This window comes from Lactuca virosa, chromosome 1, assembly GCF_052849685.1.
Source record: "Lactuca virosa cultivar CGN04683 chromosome 1, Lactuca_virosa_CGN04683_v6, whole genome shotgun sequence".
Classification (NCBI taxonomy): Eukaryota; Viridiplantae; Streptophyta; class Magnoliopsida; order Asterales; family Asteraceae; genus Lactuca; species Lactuca virosa.
The window spans coordinates 48814926-48838596 of NC_136426.1; the positions used below are offsets into that span (position 1 = coordinate 48814926).

At 37.0% G+C, this 23671-nt stretch overlaps 1 protein-coding gene across 1 annotated transcript in view; it reads left to right on the forward strand.

The window, feature by feature from the left end:
• Positions 1-21354: 21354 nt before the first annotated feature.
• LOC145113668 (uncharacterized) overlaps positions 21355-23671 on the forward strand; it is a 28031-nt gene continuing 25714 nt past the window's right edge. Inside the window, exon 1 of the mRNA XM_079049730.1 lies at positions 21355-21435. Coding sequence (XP_078905856.1) covers positions 21355-21435 — 81 coding nt within the window. The remainder of the gene's footprint in view (positions 21436-23671) is intronic.

The following is a 23671-nucleotide window of genomic DNA, read 5'->3' on the forward strand; positions in this document are numbered from 1 at the left end:
TGAAATAGATCAATTGAACATGATTCCAATGATGCTCAATTCACAATCCTAAATCTTTATCGCAAATGTAAGAATTCCAAATTCCTACCATTTAACGAAATCTGTTAGATTCTAAACTTATATACATTGATCCTCTCGTAATGACTATGCACAAAGTCACAAAGACTTGTCAACAGACATTACAGAGTATTCCAATGGAGATCAATTCCATGGAAATGAAGTCTCACATTCAAAGTACATTCCTTTGAACATCCTTCTTGCATTAAGTTTTCTAATCTTACACAGATTTGAAGAACAACTTCCACCTATGGAAACCTTTCCAGATTCCCATTTTGACTATCACTTCTGAACAAGAGTTACCTCTTTTCAGAATATGTTAATATGGTCCTACCAGAATTAACAATATACTTCCAATTGTCCGTGAGCAACCAATCTTTGGTAAACCTTAGATTGTCCTCGACAATTGCTTAATCATTTTAGTCATATCCAATTCTAGACTTTTCCCTTCTTAATGCCTTAGGCATTCGGAAAATTTAGAAAGGATAAATATTACAGCACATGCAATCGATCCTATATCCGAAGCATATGGGACACGATTCATGATGTCTCACATAAAGACGTGATCATAGACCAGTCTTTTGCTACAATATATATATATTTTTTTTATTTTCCATGTTCTCAAAATTTGACTATGAAGAGGAATGTCGTAATCATAATCGAATTTTGAGAGCGCAATATATATAGAGTTTCCTTATGTTTGACCATTCCAACATAAAATTCATATATATATCCTTGACTAAAGATAATCAAAATCTCAATCTAAGCTTTTAGAATTGAAATGAATTATAATTAAAGATGATCAAAATCTCAATCTAAGCTTTTAGAATTGAAATGAAGTATACTTTCCTCTCCCTTAATTATAGCAAAACAACTTTTCCCTATTGAAACCTGTTGTTTTCTATAATTAACACTTAATATAATGATCATGCTCCCACTTACATGATATTATTAGCATATCACTTATGCTCCCACTAGCTTTGACATGTATCCAGAAATCAGTTGGACTTCTAGAAATCAATACTTTATTGACTTTCTTACCAAAGTTCAGACTTCTGATACAAGATGCTTTGATAAAACTTTATCAAAATCATACTCCTTTCCTTAGATAGCTCATATGTGTGTCTAAACAATTTTAGAACTATGAAAAGGGATGCCGTAATCATAGTCTCAATTGTTTAGACCTTTGCCACTTCTCACAAGTCCATGTTAGTGTGCCGGTTAACCACACACGCTCCACTAACGACTTTGAGAATGCAAATAACACAATTGCTATCTACTTAAAATCTACTTAGTGAAAGCGTTTCCTCACCATCATTTTCATGAATCGGAGAGAAACCTTATGACACTTAGATTTTATGGTGAATGAGTCCCTATCCATGTGAATTTGTCAAACCACAATCACAAGACAAGGTTAGTGACAAATCCAAACTCATATGGATTGAACTTGTGCAATCTTAACTTTTTGCCAACTGGCAGCACAAGGGCCTGTCATTGCTTCTAAGTTGTTATGCAACCAATTGAGAACTCTCAGAACTCCTATGCAAAGCCAACTTTAACTGGAATAGGCACAAAAATGTCAACACGATAGGTTATAAACCTCAAGTCGTGTGCTAGTGAAGAACTTCAGGTTTTTATTCTTGATTAGTTCTTGGAACTTTCAAGAGCTTTAAGACTCCCACTGTCCTCTTGACATATAAGACTCTCTTGTCAAGAACCATTTCTTATCAAGGGTCAGTGCAGATTCTTATCAAGACTAACACTTCACATAATTGGCCTTAGTTGGTCTATGTTTAACCCAAAACATCACAACTTACCAATTTCAAATGTACAAGAGTAGAGACACATTTTACTCTTACACTTGACAAGTGTTATTAAACCTTCTTTAATATGTGTCACTCAAGTTACAATCTTGGAGTATTACTCCATGACTCAATTTTAGAACGAAGTATGACTTATCTTTTTGATTTAACGATTTCAACAATTCACGATTCCTCTTCTTAGTCAAACAAATGCACTAAGATGTCCTTAGAGAATCAATTGTGATATGGTTTCATAATCACTAAGATAATCATAAACATGATACTAAAGTAATCTCCCATCTTTTTAGATCGAGAAACTTTTATCTCTCTGCCTAATTTGATTCTTCTCATTCGTTATGCCATACATTGAAACTTTTGCAATGTTTCAGAATTATACTTAAACTTGTAAGTATAACCATATTTACTAAACCTTAGTAAATCATGACGAATAAGCTTATCGATCTTTGTGGTGGACTTGACCAGTGCACAAGAATGTGTACTCGATCCCTTAGTCCTTCACTTGACTCACATATACATGTAAACAAGGAATTAGTCTTAATTTTCCAAAGATGAAAATTCTCATTCTCCATACAACTTGCATGATTCCAAGTTTCTACCCAACTGAAACTTGGGTGATGAGAATCTTTCCTTATTTGGTAAATTATGACACTACCACAGTCGAAAGAATCAAATCCATTTTCCAATATTGCTATCAATGGAAACATATAAACAACAATTTCTCACAAATGCCACTGTAAGGATATAAAATAAGAACTTTTCTTTTATTTTAGAACTTTGCGGAAAACCTTATCCTTACAATGCAAATGCATGTGAAAAACTATGTTGTTATGTATTCCTAAGCAATCTATCACAACTCTTTAAGTAACAGCTCAAAATTCTTCCTTTAAGCTTCCTCTCTTTTCTTTGATTCTTTTCAACATCAACATGTGACCCAGTCACATCATGTAATAAGAATCTCCAAATAGGAACTTAATAGAGTTAGATAGTGGACTTTACCTGAAGTAGAGTCAAACTTATTGACTTTACCATCCTAATGACCTTTCAGGTAAATTTGGCAGCTTCGCAACCAATGCCCCTTCCTTTGGCAATAGAAGGTTTGGGAAGTCGATCTTCTAATCAAATTTGCTTTTACCAGTGCTCAAAATCATTGCTTACTCAGCAGCACCAAGCAAATAGGTAAGATCATTAAGGGTCATGTCATGGTCTGTCATATAGTAGCTCTAAAGGAACTCACTATGTGACTTAGAAAGTGATTAAAGAAACAAGTTAACAATCAAATTCCTCAAGACCTTGACACCCAACTCTCCCGGCTTGTAAATATGTGACTTCATCTCCAAGATGTGAGCACACATAGACTTTGCTTGCCAATAGGGCCTGAGTGACCTTGAACTTGTGGGTTAGGGAGAATAATTGGAGGGGGTGGAGGAAGTGAAATTCCAAGAGATTTGGGAAGATCATAGATGTATAAACTAGACATCTACAATGGGAGATCTTCAAGTTAGTTGATTTTTTAAGTCCTTAATATAACACCCGATATGAAATATTAAGGCTAGGACCCAACACAATATTTTACAACTTGGAAGAGGGATGTCGTAATCCAAGCTATAAAATATTTGAAGGTAGGCGAATGACGATTCACCAATTTCCACCATGTAAAACGAAATAATTTATTAGGTTTTAATTGGTTTTGAAACTCCTAGATCTTTTGAGATTCATTGAACTTTTCAATGGCATGTTTCAATCTCAATTGTGCCCTCTCAGATTTTGTGACTGGGATGCCGAGGATCACAAAACAAGGTGTGAATAACCATGCAAATTCACTTGGTTCCCTTAATATTATCACCTAATCGATGTGCCGGTTAACCACACACGCTCCACCGATCTATGATAAACATTAAGTTACCCTTCGCCACTCTTACTAGTCCATGTTAGTGTGCCGGTTAACCACACACGCTCCACTAACGACTTGGTAAGGTACAAAGTGTAAATTTCATGGGTTAGCACCAAATTCACATTTTCCTAAGTAACTAAGATTGAGAATTTATAAGTGTTTAGTTACTTAGTATTTATCATTAATACTTTTAATGAAGGGAGAATTATAGTCTTGTCAAACCCGTTCCGCTAACGACCCTCCACCAGTCAAGGAAGCGGTGCGTGAGAGTGGACACCCATTAAACTGCCATTTTATAGGCAGTAACCTTATACCCCCCTTATAGACCGGCTTCGTGAATGAGGCCTACTAACGGTAAGACTGACTTTTACTCTTATACATATATATATAAATATTAAACCTATAATATTATAATAGTATAAGGGTTGAATTTTAAACTATTAAAATTCTAAGGGTTTAACTTGGAACTAAAGTATTCATGGGGGGAAACTTTACAAATTCCAAAACTTGAGGGCAAGTTTTGAACAATTCAAAAACCTTTTTTCAATTCCATAACTTATGAATTTAAAGTAGTTTTAATGAAAACTCTTCAAGTTCCATAACTTGAGGACAAATTATGGAAGACTTTAAAAAAACATTTAAGGAAAAATAAACTCTTCATTTTCATAACCTATGAGTTTAAAGTAGTTTAATGACTAAACTCTTCAAGTTCCATAATTTGAGGACAAGTTATGGAAGACTTTAAAATCATTCAAGAAAATAAGACTCTTCATTTTTCCTAACTTATGGAAATATTATGAGTTTTAAAGAATCATAAATGTGACTTTTCATATAACTTGAGGACAAGTTACAAAAACACATTTTATGAGCAACTTTAAGATTAATATGGATTGAAAACAAATTATCACATAACTTTTCTATTAATCTAGACTAACTCATAAGAACAAGACAATTCAAATCAAACTTTTTCATGAAATTAGCCTAACCATTAAACTAATACAAAACATGAATCTATTGACAATTATCTTTGAAATTGGTTTAGCATGAACATTACCACATCAAAAACAGGTTTATAAGACCAAAAACAGCTTAGGGTAATGTTTCTAGTCCAATTCCAGCCTTAAAAGTCGAAAATATGTTGTCAGGGGGTCCTACTCGTCGAGTGCACGAACCAACTCGACGAGTTGGATGAATTTCTTCATGGACTCGGCGAGTCCAGCACTCAGACAGCCAAAATTTTCGATTTTTCAGCCATTTCAGCAAGTATAACATGAAAACAAGCCTTGGCTCTGATACCACTGTTGGGTTTTGGTATAATACAACATCCTATGGTGCACATACAACCCTAAATACCTTGGATCTATGTTTTCACTAATTATACATGCAAATGGTTTCCAAGGTATTGAACCTATAGCTAGCATGCAATTGTCATACAAACTACATAAAATACTAGATATTGTAACATACCTTTTGTGTGGCTGGAAGTCTTGATGTATTTGGCCTTAAGAACTTAGCCCCAATAGTGTGGAAGCCTCAAATGAAGTCACAACACATCAAGGAAAAAGGTAGGACTTGAGAGAGAATCTCCATGCACTCTAAAACCTTCATGAACTCCAAGAACATGCACACACTCTAGGGTCGCGGTTTTTAGGTCATAACATATGTATTTATATGTGTTGAATTCTAAGAGCCATGGGTATAACCCAAACCCATATCCATGGGTTTTATGATCCATGGTTCATGTGGCCCAACTCTTTATGTATCCATACATAAACTTGGTCCAACATGGATCATAAGCCCAACACATATAAATATAACTAATTACCATAATTAGTCCCCATAGATTTAATTAGTCTCTTTTAACCACTAAATTAATTCCAAATTAATTCTTGATCAATACTAATTAAAACATATGATTTTATATTAATATATTATAACTTATAATATATTAATAAACCATAAATAACCTTCTCTCAAAAGTCCATCCTAACAAATTGTCCTGATGATATGCAACCCAAATGGACCATGCTACTCTCGGATCAAATACATACCAATAATAGTTATGGGCTTAGACACCTAATCCAACAGTCGTACCAATTGGCACCACCTGAGATGCAGGAGTTGTCCTTACAGCTTCAGGAGCTGTTGGGCAATCATTTTATTAGGCCGAGTAGTTCATCGTGGGGAGCATCTATTTTGTTTGTCAAGAAGAAGGATGGTTCACACCGGATGTGCATTGATTACCGGGAGTTGAGCAAGTTAACGGTGAAGAACCGTTACCCACTTTCTCGGATTGATAACCTCTTCGATTAGTTGCAGGGTGCATCTTGGTTCTCCAAGATCAATTTGAGGTTAGGGTATCATCAGATGAGGGTTAAAGAGGAGGAAGTGGATAAGACCACGTTTTAGACTCGTTATGGTTATTATGAGTTCGTTGTGATGCCATTTGGGCTCACCAATGTGCCTGTGGCATTTATGGACTTGATGAATCAAGTATGCAGACCGATGCTCGATCGTTCAGTCATTGTTTTCATTGATAATATCCTGGTCTATTCCAAGACCAGGTGGCATCATGAGGAGCACCTTCGAGAGTTTCTGGGAGTTTTAAGGCGAGAAGGGTTGTATGCCAAGTTCTCAAAGTGTCAGTTTTGGTTACGAGAGGTCCAGTTCTCGGGATATCTCGTTAACCAGAATGTGATTTTGGTCGGCCCGACCAAGATTATGGTCGTGATGTAGTGAGAGGTTCCGAAGTCTTCCTCATAGATCAGGAGTTTATTGGGATTAACAAGGTTTTATGGGAGATTTAATCAGGACTTCTCCAAGTGTTGTCCCCTCCATTCGTCTGACGAGGAAGGGCGTGGATTTTTGCTGAGGGACTGAGCAGCAAGCTGCATTCGAGACTCTGAGACAGAAATTATGTGAGGCCCTAGTGTTGACCCTCCCTGAGGGTATTAAGGATTTTGTTGTATTTTGTGATGCATCCATCATCAGCCTGGGGGCAGTCCTTATGCAGCGAGGGAGCGTTATTGCTTATGCTTCTAGACAGCTGAAGCCGCATGAGGTTTGTTATCCAACTCAAAATTTGGAGTTGGAAGAAGTGGTGTTTTCTCTCAAGATTTTGGCTGCATTATTTGTATGGGGTCCGATACATAGATCAAAAGAGTTTGAGATATCTCATGGATCGGCCGAATCTGAACATGAGACAACGTAGGTGGCTTGACGTGGTCAAGGATTATGACTGCGAGTGTCACACCCCCGAACCGAGTAAACGGCAAAAACGTCCGGGGACGGATGACATCATCTACAATATCATAACAATTGCATAATAGAGATCAAAGCATTCCAAACATTGTATTGATAATTTAATATTTACATTGTATTTGAATCATTGTTTGACTCCAAAAGCATACAACAAAAAGATAAGACGTAACAATATTAAGCTCCGTCTTCACCAAAACCTGTATGGATACCTGTCTACTGATCTCCTGAGAATACAAGTGGTTTTGAAAAAAAAAAGTGTCAACAATTAAGTTGGTGAGTTCATAAGTATTTTGTATGAGAAATATATGTCTTTGTTCCTTGAAAATGACAGTGTGTTCCTCTAGAAAATTCAATATTTTCTTTTAAATGTAATGTAGTCTTAAACACTCTAAGATTGAAAATGTATAAGTATTGTTGTACTCTGAAATAGTATAATGTAGTTTTATATCTTTATAAAACCATTTATATGCATATTTCCAGAAGTGTGAACTATATTGCACTGGATAATAACGTATTGTAATCGTTTATGTGTAAAACCCTTTGTATGTATGATTCTAATAATGTAAACTGTATTGAACTGGATAATAAGGTAATGTAGTTTTATATAAATAAAACTATTTGAAGAAATGTATGTATTCGTAAACCAAACTTATTGTTAATATCCCTTGTGAGTTATTATAACCATGCTAATGACCTAGATGGCCTGCTACGACGTTCTTCAGGCGTCGGAATGGTATGGCATTTGTCACCCCAGACCTGCCGGTCTAACTGTTGCTAACAGTTTAGGTGCGGGATTGTTAGTCCCGTATAGATCTATACACAAGTTTCACGCTCTCCCTCCAGGAGACTCTGGTTATAATACAAGGACTTTAGTATGTACTGTGGTAAGTACGGTGAAGGAATGTCTCACAAAGCCGCATTAAAAGTTTACGTGTAATAATAATGAAAAGCCATTTTGTAATGTAAAAGTATTATCATTCCTTAGTAGTTACGTAGTGTAAAAATAATTATTCCTTTAAATAATTATTTTTTGTATTGTATCCCGACTTGGTAAAATAGAGTGTATGTCCCATAAACTATACATATTATAGTTTATAAAAATGATTCACTGAAATGATGAATCCTTTATATGCTATTATCAATTTACCATGATAATAATATGGAATGAAATAATTATATATGTATATTTATATAATTATACCATTTTTGCTCTACATGTTACAAAAGGGTTAAAGTTTTATCGTAATCAAATTTGTACCCATATGTATATTTATATTTTATAAAAGATATAAATGTAACGGTTTGTATATTAACACAAATTTTCTTGTGTTATACTTGTATTCCCCCCCCCCCCCTAAAACATATAAAAACCGTGAAAATTGTAGGGGTATGAACTCACCTCGGGTGTGTTCTTGCCGGATTACGATGTGAGTGGTGATGTTCTTCGAGTTAGAACTCGTGAATATAGTCGTATCTTAATTTATTTTAAACACGTAATATAGGTGCAAATTAGATAACTAACAATAAAGTGTTATATAAACACTAGGTGATAATAGGAGAACTTACCAATTAATTCCTAAGAATTAATTAAAAGATTTGTTTTTCCTGGGATTTTGTTGAAGATGTGAAGTCTTTTTGAGAATGTTCTGGGTAAGTATGTTGAAGGTTTGAAGATGATCTTGATTATGGTTTGAAGATTGGAAGGAGTCTTATGAATTTTGAGAGCAAAATAACGTAACTTTGGAGGTGAAAATGAGATTATGAATGGTGATTTCGGTTGAATATATATATATATATATATATATATATATATATATCTATATAAGGGGGTAAATGTGATTTGACATATGCATTGGAATGTGTATTCTATCACATTGGAAGGTGTGCAACCACTTATAATTGTTGATTTCGGCTTATCTTCCAACCGAGAACCCATGATTTCGGTCACAAGTCCAACCGAGAACCTAGGGTCTTCGGTCTAGAGGTTCTCGGTCTCGCATGGTTCTCGGTCCAAGTGAGGTTGACTTCGGCCAAATTGGATTTCGGTCTAGGCTTAAGAAGTGATTTCGGCCTAACCATGGGATTTGATTCCCAAAACCGAAAACCCTTATGGTGGGGTATAATTTATTATTAAATTTTAACTATTTCATTTTTGTTATAACGGTTGACTTTTATTTGACTTTCTTTGACTTTTATTGACCCGAAATAATCGGCTATTACATTATCCTCCCGTTAGAAGGAATTTCGTCCTGAAATTATTTCTAAGGTGAGTAATCATGAACTAGGGAAGAGATGCGGGTATTTTTGTTTCATCTAGTCTTCTCGTTCCCAAGTGAATTCCGGTCCTCGCTTGGCATTCCAACGGACCTTCACTATTGGTATACGACCTTGTTTTGTTCTCTTGATTTCCATGTCCATGATTTCCACAGTTTCCTCTACGAAGTGAAGACTCTCGTTTGTCTCCATTTCATCGAGTGGGATTACAAGAGTTTCGCCGGACATACACTTCTTTAGATTACACACGTGGAAAGTGGGATGTATGGTACTGATTTCCTGCGGTAGTTGAAGTTTGTAAGCCACCGGCCAATTCTAGCAAGAATCTCAAATGGCCTGATATACCTTGGATTTATTTTTCCAGGTTTTCTGAAACGTATCATTCCTTTCCAGGGTGAGACCTTTAACAAGACACAGTCACCAACCTGGAATTCCTAGGGTTTTCGTCGTTTATCCGCATAACTCTTTTGTCGGTCTCTAGATGCTTTCAGTCGTTCTCGAATTTGGACGATCTTTTCTGTTGCCTCCCTTATGATCTCAGGGCCGGTGAGAGTATTGTCAGGAACTTTCTTCTTTGCTAGTTGTGTGTCACCCACTTCAGCCCAACACAGAGGGGATCTGCACTTACGGCCATAGAGGGCATCGAATGGAGCAACATTGATGCTAGTGTGATAACTATTGTTGTATGAGAATTCGACGAGTGGTAAATGGGTATCCCAGGCTTTACCAAAGTCTATCACAGAAGCTTTCAACATATCTTCCAGCGTCTGAATGGTTCTCTCACTTTGCCCATCAGTCTGGGGATGGTACGTTGTACTAAAGTCGATTTTGGTTCCCAAGGACTTTTGCAGTGATTGCCAAAACTGTGAGGTAAATCTACAATCCCTATCGGATATAATGGATATTGGCACACCATGCAATCATATGATCTCTTTAATGTACATCCTTGTTAACTTCTCCATCTTGTTGGTTTCTTTTATTGGCAGGAAGTGCACAGATTTGGTTAATCTGTCAACGATTACCCAAATGGTGTCATGACCACCCATTGTCTTGGGCAACTTGGTTATGAAATCCGTGGTTATCCGCTCCCACTTCCACACGGGTATTTTTGGTTGTTGTAGTAAACCCGAAGGCTTCTGGTATTCTACCTTGACCTTGGCGCAACTCAGGCACTTGCATAGGTAGCAATTTTTGCTTTCATGTTTGGCCACCAATAATGTTTCTTGAGGTCCAGGTACATCTTATATGAACCGGGATGAACGGAGTATCTGATCTTGTGAGCTTCGTTCATGACAACGTCTCTGTACCCACCAAACTTTTGTTGGGTTAATGTCTAAGTCCATAACTATATTTGGTATGTACTTGACCCGACCTGGCATGGTCCATTTGGGTTGCACTTCACCTGCACAATTTATATGGATAGTCTTTTGAGAATAGTATATTTATGATTTATATTAATATATTATAAGTTCTAATATATTAATATGGAATCATATTATTTAATTAGTATTGATCAAAAATTAATTTAGAATTAATTAAGTGATCAAAAAGAACTAATTAAATATGGACTCTTATATATATGGAATGAGCCAAGTTCATTTAGGTTGGGCTAAGCTTTCATGGATGGTTCATGGAGCTTTTAACCCATGGATCCTATGTAAATGAAAGGTCATGGGTATTAGGGTTTACATGGATGTAACCCTAATCCTCCATAATATATAAAGGGGTCATTGGCTCACAAAATTGGCACAAGTGTGTGAAAATAAGAGTGGGCCGATTTTAGTGTGCATACATATTCTCTCAAGTTCTTCCAAGGTGTTTTGGTGATTTGTGATTCCATTTGAGGCTTCCACACTATTGGGGCTAAGCTCTTAAAGCTTGAAGACATCAAGCTACATCAAAAGGTATGTCATCTAACTAGAACTTTGTAGTATAGGTGCTTCATAATATGCTAGTTAGGATGAAACCTTGGAATAGTTAATATTTGCATGTATAATAGAGAAAACATAGATCCAAGGTTTATAGGGTTGCATGTACACCATAGAAGTGTTAGAATGCTCAAAACCCAACAGTGGTATCAGAGCCATGGGTTGTTTTCTGTTATATTGATGCAAATGTTTTATTTTCAAGTTGGAAAAAAAAGGGAAAAAAAACATGACGTTTGTCAAATTTTAAGATAATTACTTGTTTTGTGAAAAACGAATTATTTGTAAAATTTGAATCATTTGTTATATGAGTTGAATTAGGTCAAATTTAGTAAAAGATAAAATGATATGATTATTTTATTAGTTTTAAAAGTTTGATCTAAATGTTTTAAGGAGTTACAAATTTTGTCATAAAATTTTGGAGCTCAAAAGTTTTTTTTTAAAGTTGTGATCTTAAGGGTTTTTGAAACTTCCATAAGTTATGGATATGAAAGTTTTTTTTTTAAAAAAAAATTTGATTCAAAGTTTTTATGGAGTTACAAAATTTGGTGTTAATGTTTTAAAGAATTCCATAACTTGTTCTTAAGTTATGGAACATGAAAAGTTTCATCATAAAACACCATTAATTCCATAAGTTATGGAATCCAAAGGTTTTCAAGAATTACAAAACTTGCCCTCAAGTTTTGGAATTTGAGAAAAGTTTTTTATGAAAAAAAAGAATTGAATTCTAAAACTCTTGGGTTCATAACTTAAACAATTAATTAAATCGTTTTAATTTTGAGTTTAATAATTGGAATTATGATGTTTTGTTGAATAGTTCAAATTAACTCTTATGGACTTTATTAATAGTTAATTAAAGCGTTTAATTAAAAGAGTATTATTAAATCCATAAATATATGGTTTGAGTTTAATTAAATTAAAAGTCTAGTTTAATTAATAGATTAAACCACCAAGTATTTTAAATGTCTAAAATACACCCTTATACTATTATAATATTAAAAGTTTAATATATTATATGTATAAGAGCAAGTCGTCTTACCATTAGTAGGCCTCATTCACGAAGCCGGTCTATAAGGGGGGTATAAGGTTACTGCCTATAAAATGGCAGTTTAATGGGTGTCCACTCTCACTCACCGCTTCCTTGACCGGTGGAGGGTCGTTAGCCGAACAGGTAGGACAAGGACTATAATTCTCCCTTCATTATAAGTATAATGATAAATACTAAGTAACTAAACACTTATAAATTCCCAATCTTAGTTACTTAGGAAAATGTGAATAAGGTGCTAATCCATGAAATTACACTTTGCACTTTGTTTAAGCTGTTAGTGGAGCGTGTGTGGTTAACCGGCACACTAACCTGGACTTAACAAGGTAGGCAAAGGGTAACTTAATGTTTATCATAGTATCATTGGAGCGTGTGTGGTTAACCGGCACATCGATTGAGGGGTAAATATTAAGGGTACCAAGTATATTTGCATGGTTACTTCACACCTTGTTTTGTGATCCTCGGCATCCCAGTCACAAAACCTGAAGGGCACACTCGAGATTGAAACATGCCATTGAAAAGTTCAATGAATCTCAAAAGAATCTAGGAGTTTCAAAACCAATTAAAACCTAATAATACATTTCGTTTATCTTGGTGGAAATTGGTGAATCGTCATTCACCTACCTTCAAATATTTTATAGCTTGGATTACGGCATCCCTCTTCCAAGTTATAAAATAGTTTGTTGGGTCCTAGCCTTAATATATCATATTGGGTGTTATATTAAGGACTTAAATCAACTTTACGTGAATTTCTCCCATTGTTGATGTCTAGTTTAGACAACAATGATCTTCCCAAACCAAGCTTTCCTAATGAATATGACTTCCCGAGTTTGGCTCATGGAAGTCATACTTCTCTTCCTCCACATCCTCCAATTATTCTCCCTAACCCACAAGTTCAAGGTCACTCAAGCCCTAATGGCAAGCAAGGTCTATGTGTGATCACATCTTAGAGATGAAGTCACATATTGACAAGCCGGGAGAGTTGGGTGTCAAAGTCTTGAGAAAGTTGGATGTTCAATCACTTTCTAAGTCACATAGTGAGTTCCTTTGGGACTACTATGAAACAGACTATGACATGAACCTTAATGATCATATATATTTGCTTGGTGCTGCTGAATCAGCAATGATTTGGAGCGATAGTAAAGCAAATTTGATTAGAAGATCAACTTCCCAAAAACTTTATGGACAGTGACAATGGTGACACTGGAAATCCAGAAAAAGCATTCTCTTCCCAATGGAAAGGGATTGGCCATAGTCAACCCGGTTGACCAAATGGTAAAGAGAAAGGCTAAGTCTGAGATAGTCCCATTACCAAAGGGTCCATATGTTTATTTTGCCAAAGGAAGGGGCGTTGATTGCAAAGCTGCCAAATTTACCTAAGGATGTTAAAGTCAATAAGTTTGACTCTACATCAGGTAGAGCCCATTATCTAACTCTGTTAAGTTCTATTCTGAGATCCTCATTACATGATGTGACTGGGTCACATGTTGATGTTTTAAGAATCAAAGAATAGAGAGAAATCTTAAAGGAAGTATATGTTGATTCTGATCGCGAAGGTGGATTTCGATCGCATCAGAATTTTGAACAGTTGCTTAAGAAGTTATGATATATTGCTAAGGAATAGATAACAACAATTTTCCATGTGGATTGTATGGATAAGTTTTTCCGCAAAGTTTTAAAATAAAAGAAAATTGTTTAATTTTATTTATTTGAAGTATCCTTACAATGTCATTTGTGGAAAATTGTTGCTTATATGATTCCACTGACAGCAATATTGGAAAATGGATTTGATTCTTTCATTTGTGGTAGTGTCTAAATTTACCAAATCAGGAAAGTTCCTCATCACCCAAGTTTCAATTGGACCGAAACTTGGAATCATGCAAGTTGAATAGTATGATGAATGAGAACTTTCAAGCATTGGAAAATCAAGACTAATTACTTGTTCACATGGATGTGTGAGTCAAGTGAAGGACTAAAGGGATTGAGTTCCCATTCTTGTGCACTGGTCATGTCCACCACAAAGCTCGTTAAGACTATTTGATTTACTAAAGTTTAATAAATATGGTTATAATTACAAGTTTAAGTATAATTCTGAAACATTGGAAAAGTCTCAATGTATGGCAGAACGAATGGGAAGAATCAAATTAGGCAGAAAGATAAAAGTTTCTCAAATCTGAAAAGATGGGAGAGTACTTTAGTATCATGTTTGTGATCATCTTAATGATTTAGAAATCATATCACAGTTAGTCCTCTAAAGGTCATGTTAGTGCATTCTTATGACTAAGAAGAGGAGTCATGAATTGTTGAAATGGTTAGATCAGGAAGATGAGTCATACTTCGTTCCAAAACAATTCTTAGAGTCATACTCCAAGATTGTAACTTGAGTGACATATCTTAAAGAAAGGTTTAAAACACTTGTCAAATGTAAGAGTAAAAGTGTCCTACTCTTGTACATTTGAAATTGGTAAGTTGTGATGTTTTGGATAAAACAAAGACCAACTGAGGCCAATTGTGTGAAGTGTTTGTCTTGATAAAGAATCCGCACTATCTCTTGAATATTTGGCAAGATAGTCTTATATGTCAAGAGGATAGTGGGAGTCTTAAAGATCCTAAAAAGAATTTCAAGAACTAATCAAGAATAAAACCTGAGGTTCTTCACTAGCACACGACTTGAGGTTTATAACCTATCGTGTTGACATATTCTGTGCCCATTCCAGTTAAAGTTGGCTTTGCATAGGAGTTCTGAAAGTTCTCAATTAGTTGCATAACAACTTGGAAGCAATGGCAGGCCCTGTACTGCCAGGTGGCAAGAAGTTAAGATTGCATAAGTTCAGTCCATATGAGTTTGGATTTGTCATTATCCTTGTCTTGTGACTATGGTTTTGATGATTCACATGGATAAGAACACATACACCATAAAATCTAAGGGTCATAAGGTTTCTCTCCGATTCATGAAAATGATGGTGAGGAAACACTTCCACCAAGTAGATTTGAAGCAGATGGCAAAAGGTCTAAACAATTGAGACTATGATTACGGCATCCCTTTTCATAGTTCTGAAATTGTTTAGACACACATGCATGCTATCTAAGGAAAGGTGTATGATTTTGATAAAGTTTTATCAAAGCATCTCGTATCAGAAATCTGAACTTTGGTAAGAAAGTCAATAAAGTATTGATTTCTAGAAGTCCAGCTGATTTCTGAGTACATGTCAAAGCTAGTGGGAGCATAAGTGTTATGCTAATAATCATCAAGCATGATAATTATTGTTAGTGTTGCAAGTTAGCAATGTTAATTATAGAAAACAAAAGTTTCAATTCGTTAGGCTGCAGGGATTGAAAAAGTTGTTTTGCTATAATTAAGGGAGAGGATATACTTCATTTCAGTTCTAAAGGCTTAGATTAAGACCTTAATCATCTTTAGTCAAGAATATATATATATATATATATATATATATATATATATATATATATATATATATATGAATTTCATGTTGGATTGGTTCAACTTAAGGAAATTCTATATTTTGCGTTCTCAAAATTCGATTATGATTACGACATCCCTCTTCATAGTCAAATTTTGAAAACATGGAAAATAAAAATATTGTAGCAAAAGACTGGTCTAGAATCATGTCTTTATGTGAGACATCATGAATCGTGTACCATTTGCTTTGGGTACAGGATCAATTGCATGTGCTATAATATTTGTCATTTCTAAATTTTTCCAAATGCCCAGAGGCATTAAGAAGGGAAAAGGTCTAGAATTGGATATGACTAAAATGATTAAGCAATTGTCGAGGACAATCTAAGGTTTACCAAAGATTGGTTGCTCAGGGACAGTTGGAAGTATAGTGCTAATTTTGGAAGGACCATATTGACATATTCTGAAAAGAGGCATCTCTTGTTCAGAAGTGATAGTCAAAATGAGAATATGGAGTTGTCTCCATAGGTGGAAATTATCTGTGTAAAATTAGAAAACCTAATGCAAGAAGCATGTTCAAAGCAATGTACTTTGAATATGAGACTTAGTATCCATGGAGTTGAACTCTATTGGAATACCTTATAATGACTGTTGACAAGTCTTTGTGACTTTGTACATATTCATTACAGGAGGGTCAGTGCATATAAGTTTAAAATCTAAACAAGTTTCGATAAATGATAGGAATTTGAAATTCTCACATTTTTCAATAAGGATTTGGAAGTGTGAAATTAGAATCATTGAAATTATGTTCAATTGGTTTATTTCACAAAGGATCATAGAAAAACATAGAGTACATACTCGGTGTATGGCAAAGCTATTGTTTTGAAAAACATAGTGTACTTGCTTGGAGCATGGGACAACTAGTGTTTTTAATTCAAGTATAAAGTTGATGAAACCGAAACAATGAATAATGAGTAATCAGTATGGTGATAAATAAAAGTGTCTTATTTATATTCATAGGTTTTGATACCATATTAGATTCAATTATTCTTGTGTTTCAATTTGCATGTTTTGACTTCCAGAATAAACCAGGTCATTCTTCCTGAATGACTAAGTTATTCAAACTATCCACAGTCGGTCATATGTTGGAAGTAGATATGAATCAAGACTGTCATGGGTTGGCTTGTAGAGGTCTAAGATGATGGACAAAGTGGTGCTACAACACTCATGAGTGCTCATAAGTTCTGAGTATTAGATTCAACCCACGCTCATTTGAATCACTTCATGGATTTTATCACGAGTGATCATGAGACGATAATATCTTATATTCTTCAAACCTAGAGATATGAGTTGTTACTATGAGTTGGTTATACATTGATTGCATGAAAACTCATTGGTAACTCGATGTTATAAAACGTGCCTTTGTGTATGATTCAACAAGTAGTAGAACAAGCCATATGATACGAAGTTTATCCATTCCTTTTACCTTCGGGATAAAAGCGATATCTGTGGGCCCCTCGATGATTTAGCGATGACACATGTGAGTGCTTGGCCAAGCCAAGACTGATTTGATTTGTTCAATCAGTCAGTCATCATAAATCGGAAATCGGGAAACAACAAATGGACAGAGAGAATGATTGATAATCCATGTCTCAGTCCATATGATATCTAGAATGGAGGAATATATGATCCCTTATCTAATGGACAAGTCATTGACAAAGGTCAGAGTTCATCGGCAAGGTCAGAGTTCGACAGCGGCTTTAAGAGCTACGATTGCCAGTTAGGTTTTGAAGTCATACTCAATAATAGTTTTAGACTTATCCAAGTGGGAGACTGTTGGATTAATGTCTAAGTCCATAACTATATTTGGTATGTACTTGACCCGACCTGGCATGGTCCATTTGGGTTGCACTTCACCTGCACAATTTATATGGATAGTCTTTTGAGAATAGTATATTTATGATTTATATTAATAAATTATAAGTTCTAATATATTAATATGGAATCATATTATTTAATTAGTATTGATCAAGAATTAATTTAGAATTAATTAAGTGATAAAAAAGAACTAATTAAATATGGACTCTTATATATATGGAATGGGCCAAGTTCATTTAGGTTGGGCTAAGCTTTCATGGATGGTCCATGGAGCTTTTAACCCATGGATCCTATGTAAATGAAAGGTCATGGGTATTAGGGTTTACATGGATGTAACCCTAATCCTCCATAATATATAAAGGGGTCCTTGGCTCACAAAATTGGCACAAGTGTGTGAAAATAAGAGTGGGCCGATTTTAGTGTGCATACATATTCTCTCAAGTTCTTCCAAGGTGTTTTGGTGATTTGTGATTCCATTTGAGGCTTCCACACTATTGGGGCTAAGCACTTAAAGCTTGAAGACATCAAGCTACATCAAAAGGTATGTCATCTAACTGGAACTTTGTAGTATAGGTGCTTCATAATATGCTAGTTAGGATGAAACCTTGGAACAGAATATTTGCATGTATAATAGAGAAAACATAGATCCAAGGTTTATAGGGTTGTACACCATAGGAGTGTTAGAATGCTCAAAACACAACAACTTTGGTGTCCATATCTGATTCATGAGGTAACGAACTCCGTCATCCTTAACTTCCAGGTTTTTATCCATTCCTCTTAAGGCTTCACCTGCCACATTCTCATGTTTCAAGGCTTCCAGCTGAGCCTCTTTGATCGGCGTGGACAAGTGTGAATGGATGGTCATGGTTAATGACTTTACTCGACGGCCCGAGTACTCCTTTCGACTAAGGGCATCTTCTACTACATTGGCCTTGTCTGGATGATAGCGAATCACGCATTCGTAATCATTGAGTAGTTCTACCCATCGTCGTTGCCTCATGTTGAGTTCTTTCTTATTGAAGATGTGCTGAAGACTCTTATGATCTGTGAAGATTGTGCACTTCATACCGTAAAGGTAGTGCCTCCAGATCTTCATAGCGAATACTACTGCTCCCAGCTTGAGGTCATTTGTGGTATAGTTAACTTCGTGGTTCTTAAGTTGTCTCGAGGCATAGGAAATAAATTTTCCTCGTTGCATAAGTACACAGCCTAGCCCTTGCTTGGACGCGTCGCAGTAAACCACAGAATCTTCTATCCCCTCTGGGAGGGACAAGATTGGGGCGCTGCATAGGGCTTGCTTTAGTGTTTGGAACACAGTTTCTTGTTTCTTCTCCCAGTTGAAGGTTACACCCTTATGATTCAAGGTGGTGAGTGGCTTCACGATCTTGGAGAAGTTTTTAATGAACCTTCTGTAGTAGCCCGCGAGGCCTAAGAATTGACGAATTTGAGTTGGAGTTCTTGGTGTCGCCCAACTTTCGATTGATTTGATTTTGGAGGGATCTACATGTATTCCTTCCTCGCTGACCACATGACCTAGGAAATCCACCTTTCGAATCCAGAATTCGCATTTCGAGAACTTCAACTTCTCTGCCCTTAATCTTTCCAGGACTTGTCGCAGGTGTTGACATGTTCTTCCTTACTTTGAGAGTAGACTAATATGCCGTCGATGAAAACTATTACAAATTTATCTAAGTAAGGTCGACATACATGGTTCATCAGGTCCATGAACACCGCGGGTGCATTCGTTAATCCGAAGGGCATTACTAAGAATTCATAGTGACTGTAGCGAGTTCTAAATGCGGTCTTGGGGATATCTTCTTCCTGGACTCGCAGCTGATGGTATCCAAATCTTAGGTCTATTTTTGAGAAGTAACTTGCTCCTTGCAATTGGTAAAAGAGGTCGTCGATTCGAGGTAAAGGATATCGATTTTTGATGGTGAGTTTATTTAGTTCCCGATAGTCTATGTACATGCGGAATGACCCATCCTTATTCTTCACGAACAAGACTTGTGCTCCCCAAGGCGAGAAGCTTGGTCTAATGAATCCTTTGCTTAGCAGTTTGTTTAGTTGACTGGACAATTCCTGCATTTTTGCCGGTGCTAAGCGGTATGGGGATTTGGCTACGGGGGTAGCTCCGGGAATCAAGTTGATTCTGAACTCGACTTGGCATTCGGGTGGTACTCCTGGGAGATATTTGGGAAATATGTCGGGGAAGTTATAGACTTCGGGGATATCTTTGATGTCTTTTACCTCTTGTTTCTTATCTACCACGTGGGATAGAAAGGCATAGTATTCTTTGCGAAGATACTTTTGAGCCTTGACGCTGGAAATGATTTGAAGGTTTGTGTCAGGTTTATCGCCATAAATGACGAGGGTTTCGTTACTTGGTAGATTAAGGCGAATGTATTTTTCGTGTCACAGGATATCGGCAAGGTGAGGACTTAGCCAATCCATGCCAATGATGACTTCGAAACTTTTTATGGTGACCGGAATTAGATCGATTTGGAAAGAATAGTTGTTTAGAGTGAGGGTACATCCTATGCATATCATTAGTGCTCTCTGCCTTTCCGTTTGCCATTTCTATGGTGAATGTGTCTTTTAGTGATTGGGGATTTTGTTTAAGTAAGTGTTTAAATTTATGGCTCACGAAACTTTTCTCCACACCACTATCGAAAAGTATGCATGTATATGAATTGTTGAGGAGGAACGTACCGGTAACCAAGGTAGGATCATTCACGGCCTCTTCATGCCCCATCGTTAAGGCTCTTCCTACACCTCCAACATTCCTCACTTTTGGGCAATCCCTCTTGAAATGCCCTGTTTCACTGCATCCATAGCAAGCCTGGCTCACTCCTGCATTAGCAGTTTGGGTGGTTTGTTGCGTCGGTGCCTTGCAGAAGCGGGCAGTGTGCCCCTTTCTGTTGCAATTATTGCAGTTCATCTCTCGACAGACTCCATAATGATGAAAGTTGCACTTGTTGCATTTTGGGAGGGTTCCAGCACATGGTTTGGCGGGTGCTGGAGCGGCAGGAATAGTAGCAGCGTGAACTGCCACAGTTTCATGCTTCTTTGTGGGCTCTTGTGACGACTGGCCCTTCCTTTTGTTCCAAAATTTCTTTTTGTTACCACTTTCTTTGGGTTGTTCGGGAATGGTTGTCATAAAGCCCTGGCGGACTCCATGATCCACAAGTGTTTGTGCCAGGCGCTTGGCACTGTCAAAAGTAAGTGGATTTGCAGATATCACGTTTCCTTGGATCTGGGGAGATAGTCCCCAGATGTACCGCTCCACCTTTTTACTCTCCGGGGTAACCATCCCGGGACATAGTACTGCTAGATCGCTAAATCTGGCAGTGTAAGCTGAAATGTCAGAGTCCTTCATCGTCAGGTTCCAGAGCTCTTGCTCTAATTTTTGTACTTCACCTCTCGGGCAATATTCTGCTAGCATTAGAATCTTCAAGTCTTCCCAGCTCATGGCATTGGCTACTGGGAGAGTCAATGATTTGACATAACCGTTCCACCATGAGAAGGCTCTATCCATGAATGTGCATGCTGCAAATTTCACTTTGCTAGACTCTGGGCATGCGCAGATTTCAAACACCGACCCTGTTTTCTCAAACCATCTTGTTAGAGCAATGACACCTCCAGTGCCATCAAAAGACTTTGGTTTGCAATTGGTGAAGTCTTTGTAGGAACATTCCCTCGGGTGTCCCTGACTATCTCCCTGGCTAGCGTTATTGGTACCGCTTCCTGACCCACTGGCGCCATTCGTGCTGATTTGCGCCATGACGGCTTCCACAGCTGATGTTACTGCAGCTTGGAAAACTGCAGTGTCCATCTGTGGGGTGGTGGCGGTGGTGGAGTTGGTGATGTGTTGTTGAAATGTCTGATAGATTTACGTGGTGGCATCTTTCTGCCATAAGGTTTAAGAGTGGAATAATGATAAGTCTTTGATAATGGCTATGAATCGAGCATTACAGAGTGTCTTAACTATTTAGTCTCATAAAATAATCCTATAGTATTTTATAGTTCTATAGTGTCATAAAATACTCCTATAGTATTTTATACTTAGTGTTTGATTTTTAACGTTTCTTAGTATATAGGGTTGGTAAGTTTTAAACTCATTGTTCACCACGACTATTCCCAAACACATGTTGGTCGTATCTCAAATAAATATAGTTGATCAGGCTATATTTAGCCCAGATATAATTACATCACTATCTAGGCTTAACCGTAGCGCCCAACTTATCTAAATACTTTTATATGGTTCTTACTATGATACTGTTTCTGATATGTATAAAATACTTATATTTTAACCGGGCTCTACGAAGGGTCGGGCTTCAAAACCGAAAAGATAAATTTTTCGGGCTTCTCGGGCACTTCGTGGCGTATTCCGGGGCTTATAATTGATACCGGGGCTTTGGGGGAAGTTAGAATGAAAGAAATATTGAAAAGGGGCAAATGACAAATTTTCAAAGTATACCCGGGAGGTCTCGCACCCTCCTATTTATAGGGGCGAGCCTCCTGATCCGATGGTTGAGAAGGAGCCACGCGTCGCAGATCCGAAGGCTCGCAGGGGGATGGCTCGCACGTGACTGCATGTGCGAAGGGTCTGCTGGAGGCTTCTGATTGGACCACTTCGGACCGCTCTATGGTTCGGACACGCTGCTGATGACACACCGAGATCGGACACGGGGCAGCCTCCTATTGGACCGAACCTCGGACTCGCGAAGAGCATGACACGCCTCGCCAGGTGGCTTCGGTGACTCAGCAGGTTCCGGACACGCGTCGGATTGCGAAGCGAGGACACGTGGCCGAAGTCCACGTGTGCGAAAATTCCCGGTTTTGGCATTATTCCTCGACTTTCGCGCCAAAACTTCTAAAATCCATAACTTTCGCATACGAGCTCCGTTTTTGACGTTCTTTATATGCACGCGTAGGTAAAATTACGCTCTACAACTTCCGTTTAGACTTTGTCGGCTAATTTTGATTTTAATTTTTATATTATTATTTTTAACAGACCGGGACAGGAAATCCGTTACATATTCATAACTTCTTCATCCGACGTCCGTTTTCGTCAGACTTTTTACCGTTGTGCTACTATTTACGAGACCTTCGATTCTTGTTTAGGTTGTGTCGGCTAAAAATCACTCGATCTAAAATTCGAGTTTTTAGCTGTCTACTGCTAAGCTGAAACTTCGAAAAGTCATAACTTCCTCATACGAAGTCAGATTTGGGCGTTCTTTTTATCGAACTTCTCGGTTTAACGAATACTACGAGTTTCATTTAGATTACTAAGGATAAAAAGTAGTTTATAAAAAACTCACTTTTTACGACATTCGGCACCGTGCCTGTTTATCGTGAAACTTCGACAGGTCATAACTTCTTCGTTATAACTCGGATTTCGGCATTCTTTATATATCCGTAATCCTTGTCACGCCCACTACAAGTTTCTTAATAGATATCGGCTTTATCTAAAATTTAATTTTTGACGCTCATTTTTATTCTTAATTAATTAAATCCTAATAATTAAGCATAAAACACATAATTCACATAAAATTCACATAATTCCTTTTCATTTCTTCTAAATGAGTTACAAAGGTTAACCTAGACCATTATGTCAATATTAATGCCTAGCCTAGAAACACGGGCGTTACAACTCTCCCTCCTTAGGATGATTCCGTCCCCGGAATCACACAACGACAAACAACTACGGGTAGCGACGCACCATGTCACTCTCCGTTTCCCAGGTGGGATTTGGCCCATTTATATGTTTCCAACGCACAAGAACTAAATCGACTATCTTACGTTACAACTTCTTAGTCTTGCGGTCAACGATTGCCTCAGGTTCTCTAATTAACCTCTTGCTCTGATCCAACCTTAATTCAGAAATGGGAATTATGTCGGGCACACCTCCCGTGAACTTTCTCAAATAACACACATAAAATGTGTTATGAATACCCTCCAGTTCTTCCGGTAATTCTAGCTTGTAAGCTTGATTCCCGATCCTCCGAAGAACTTTAAATGGTCCAATAAACCTTGGAATCAACTTTCCCCTTCTACCAAACCTTATAAGTCCCTTCCACGACAAGACTTCAAGTA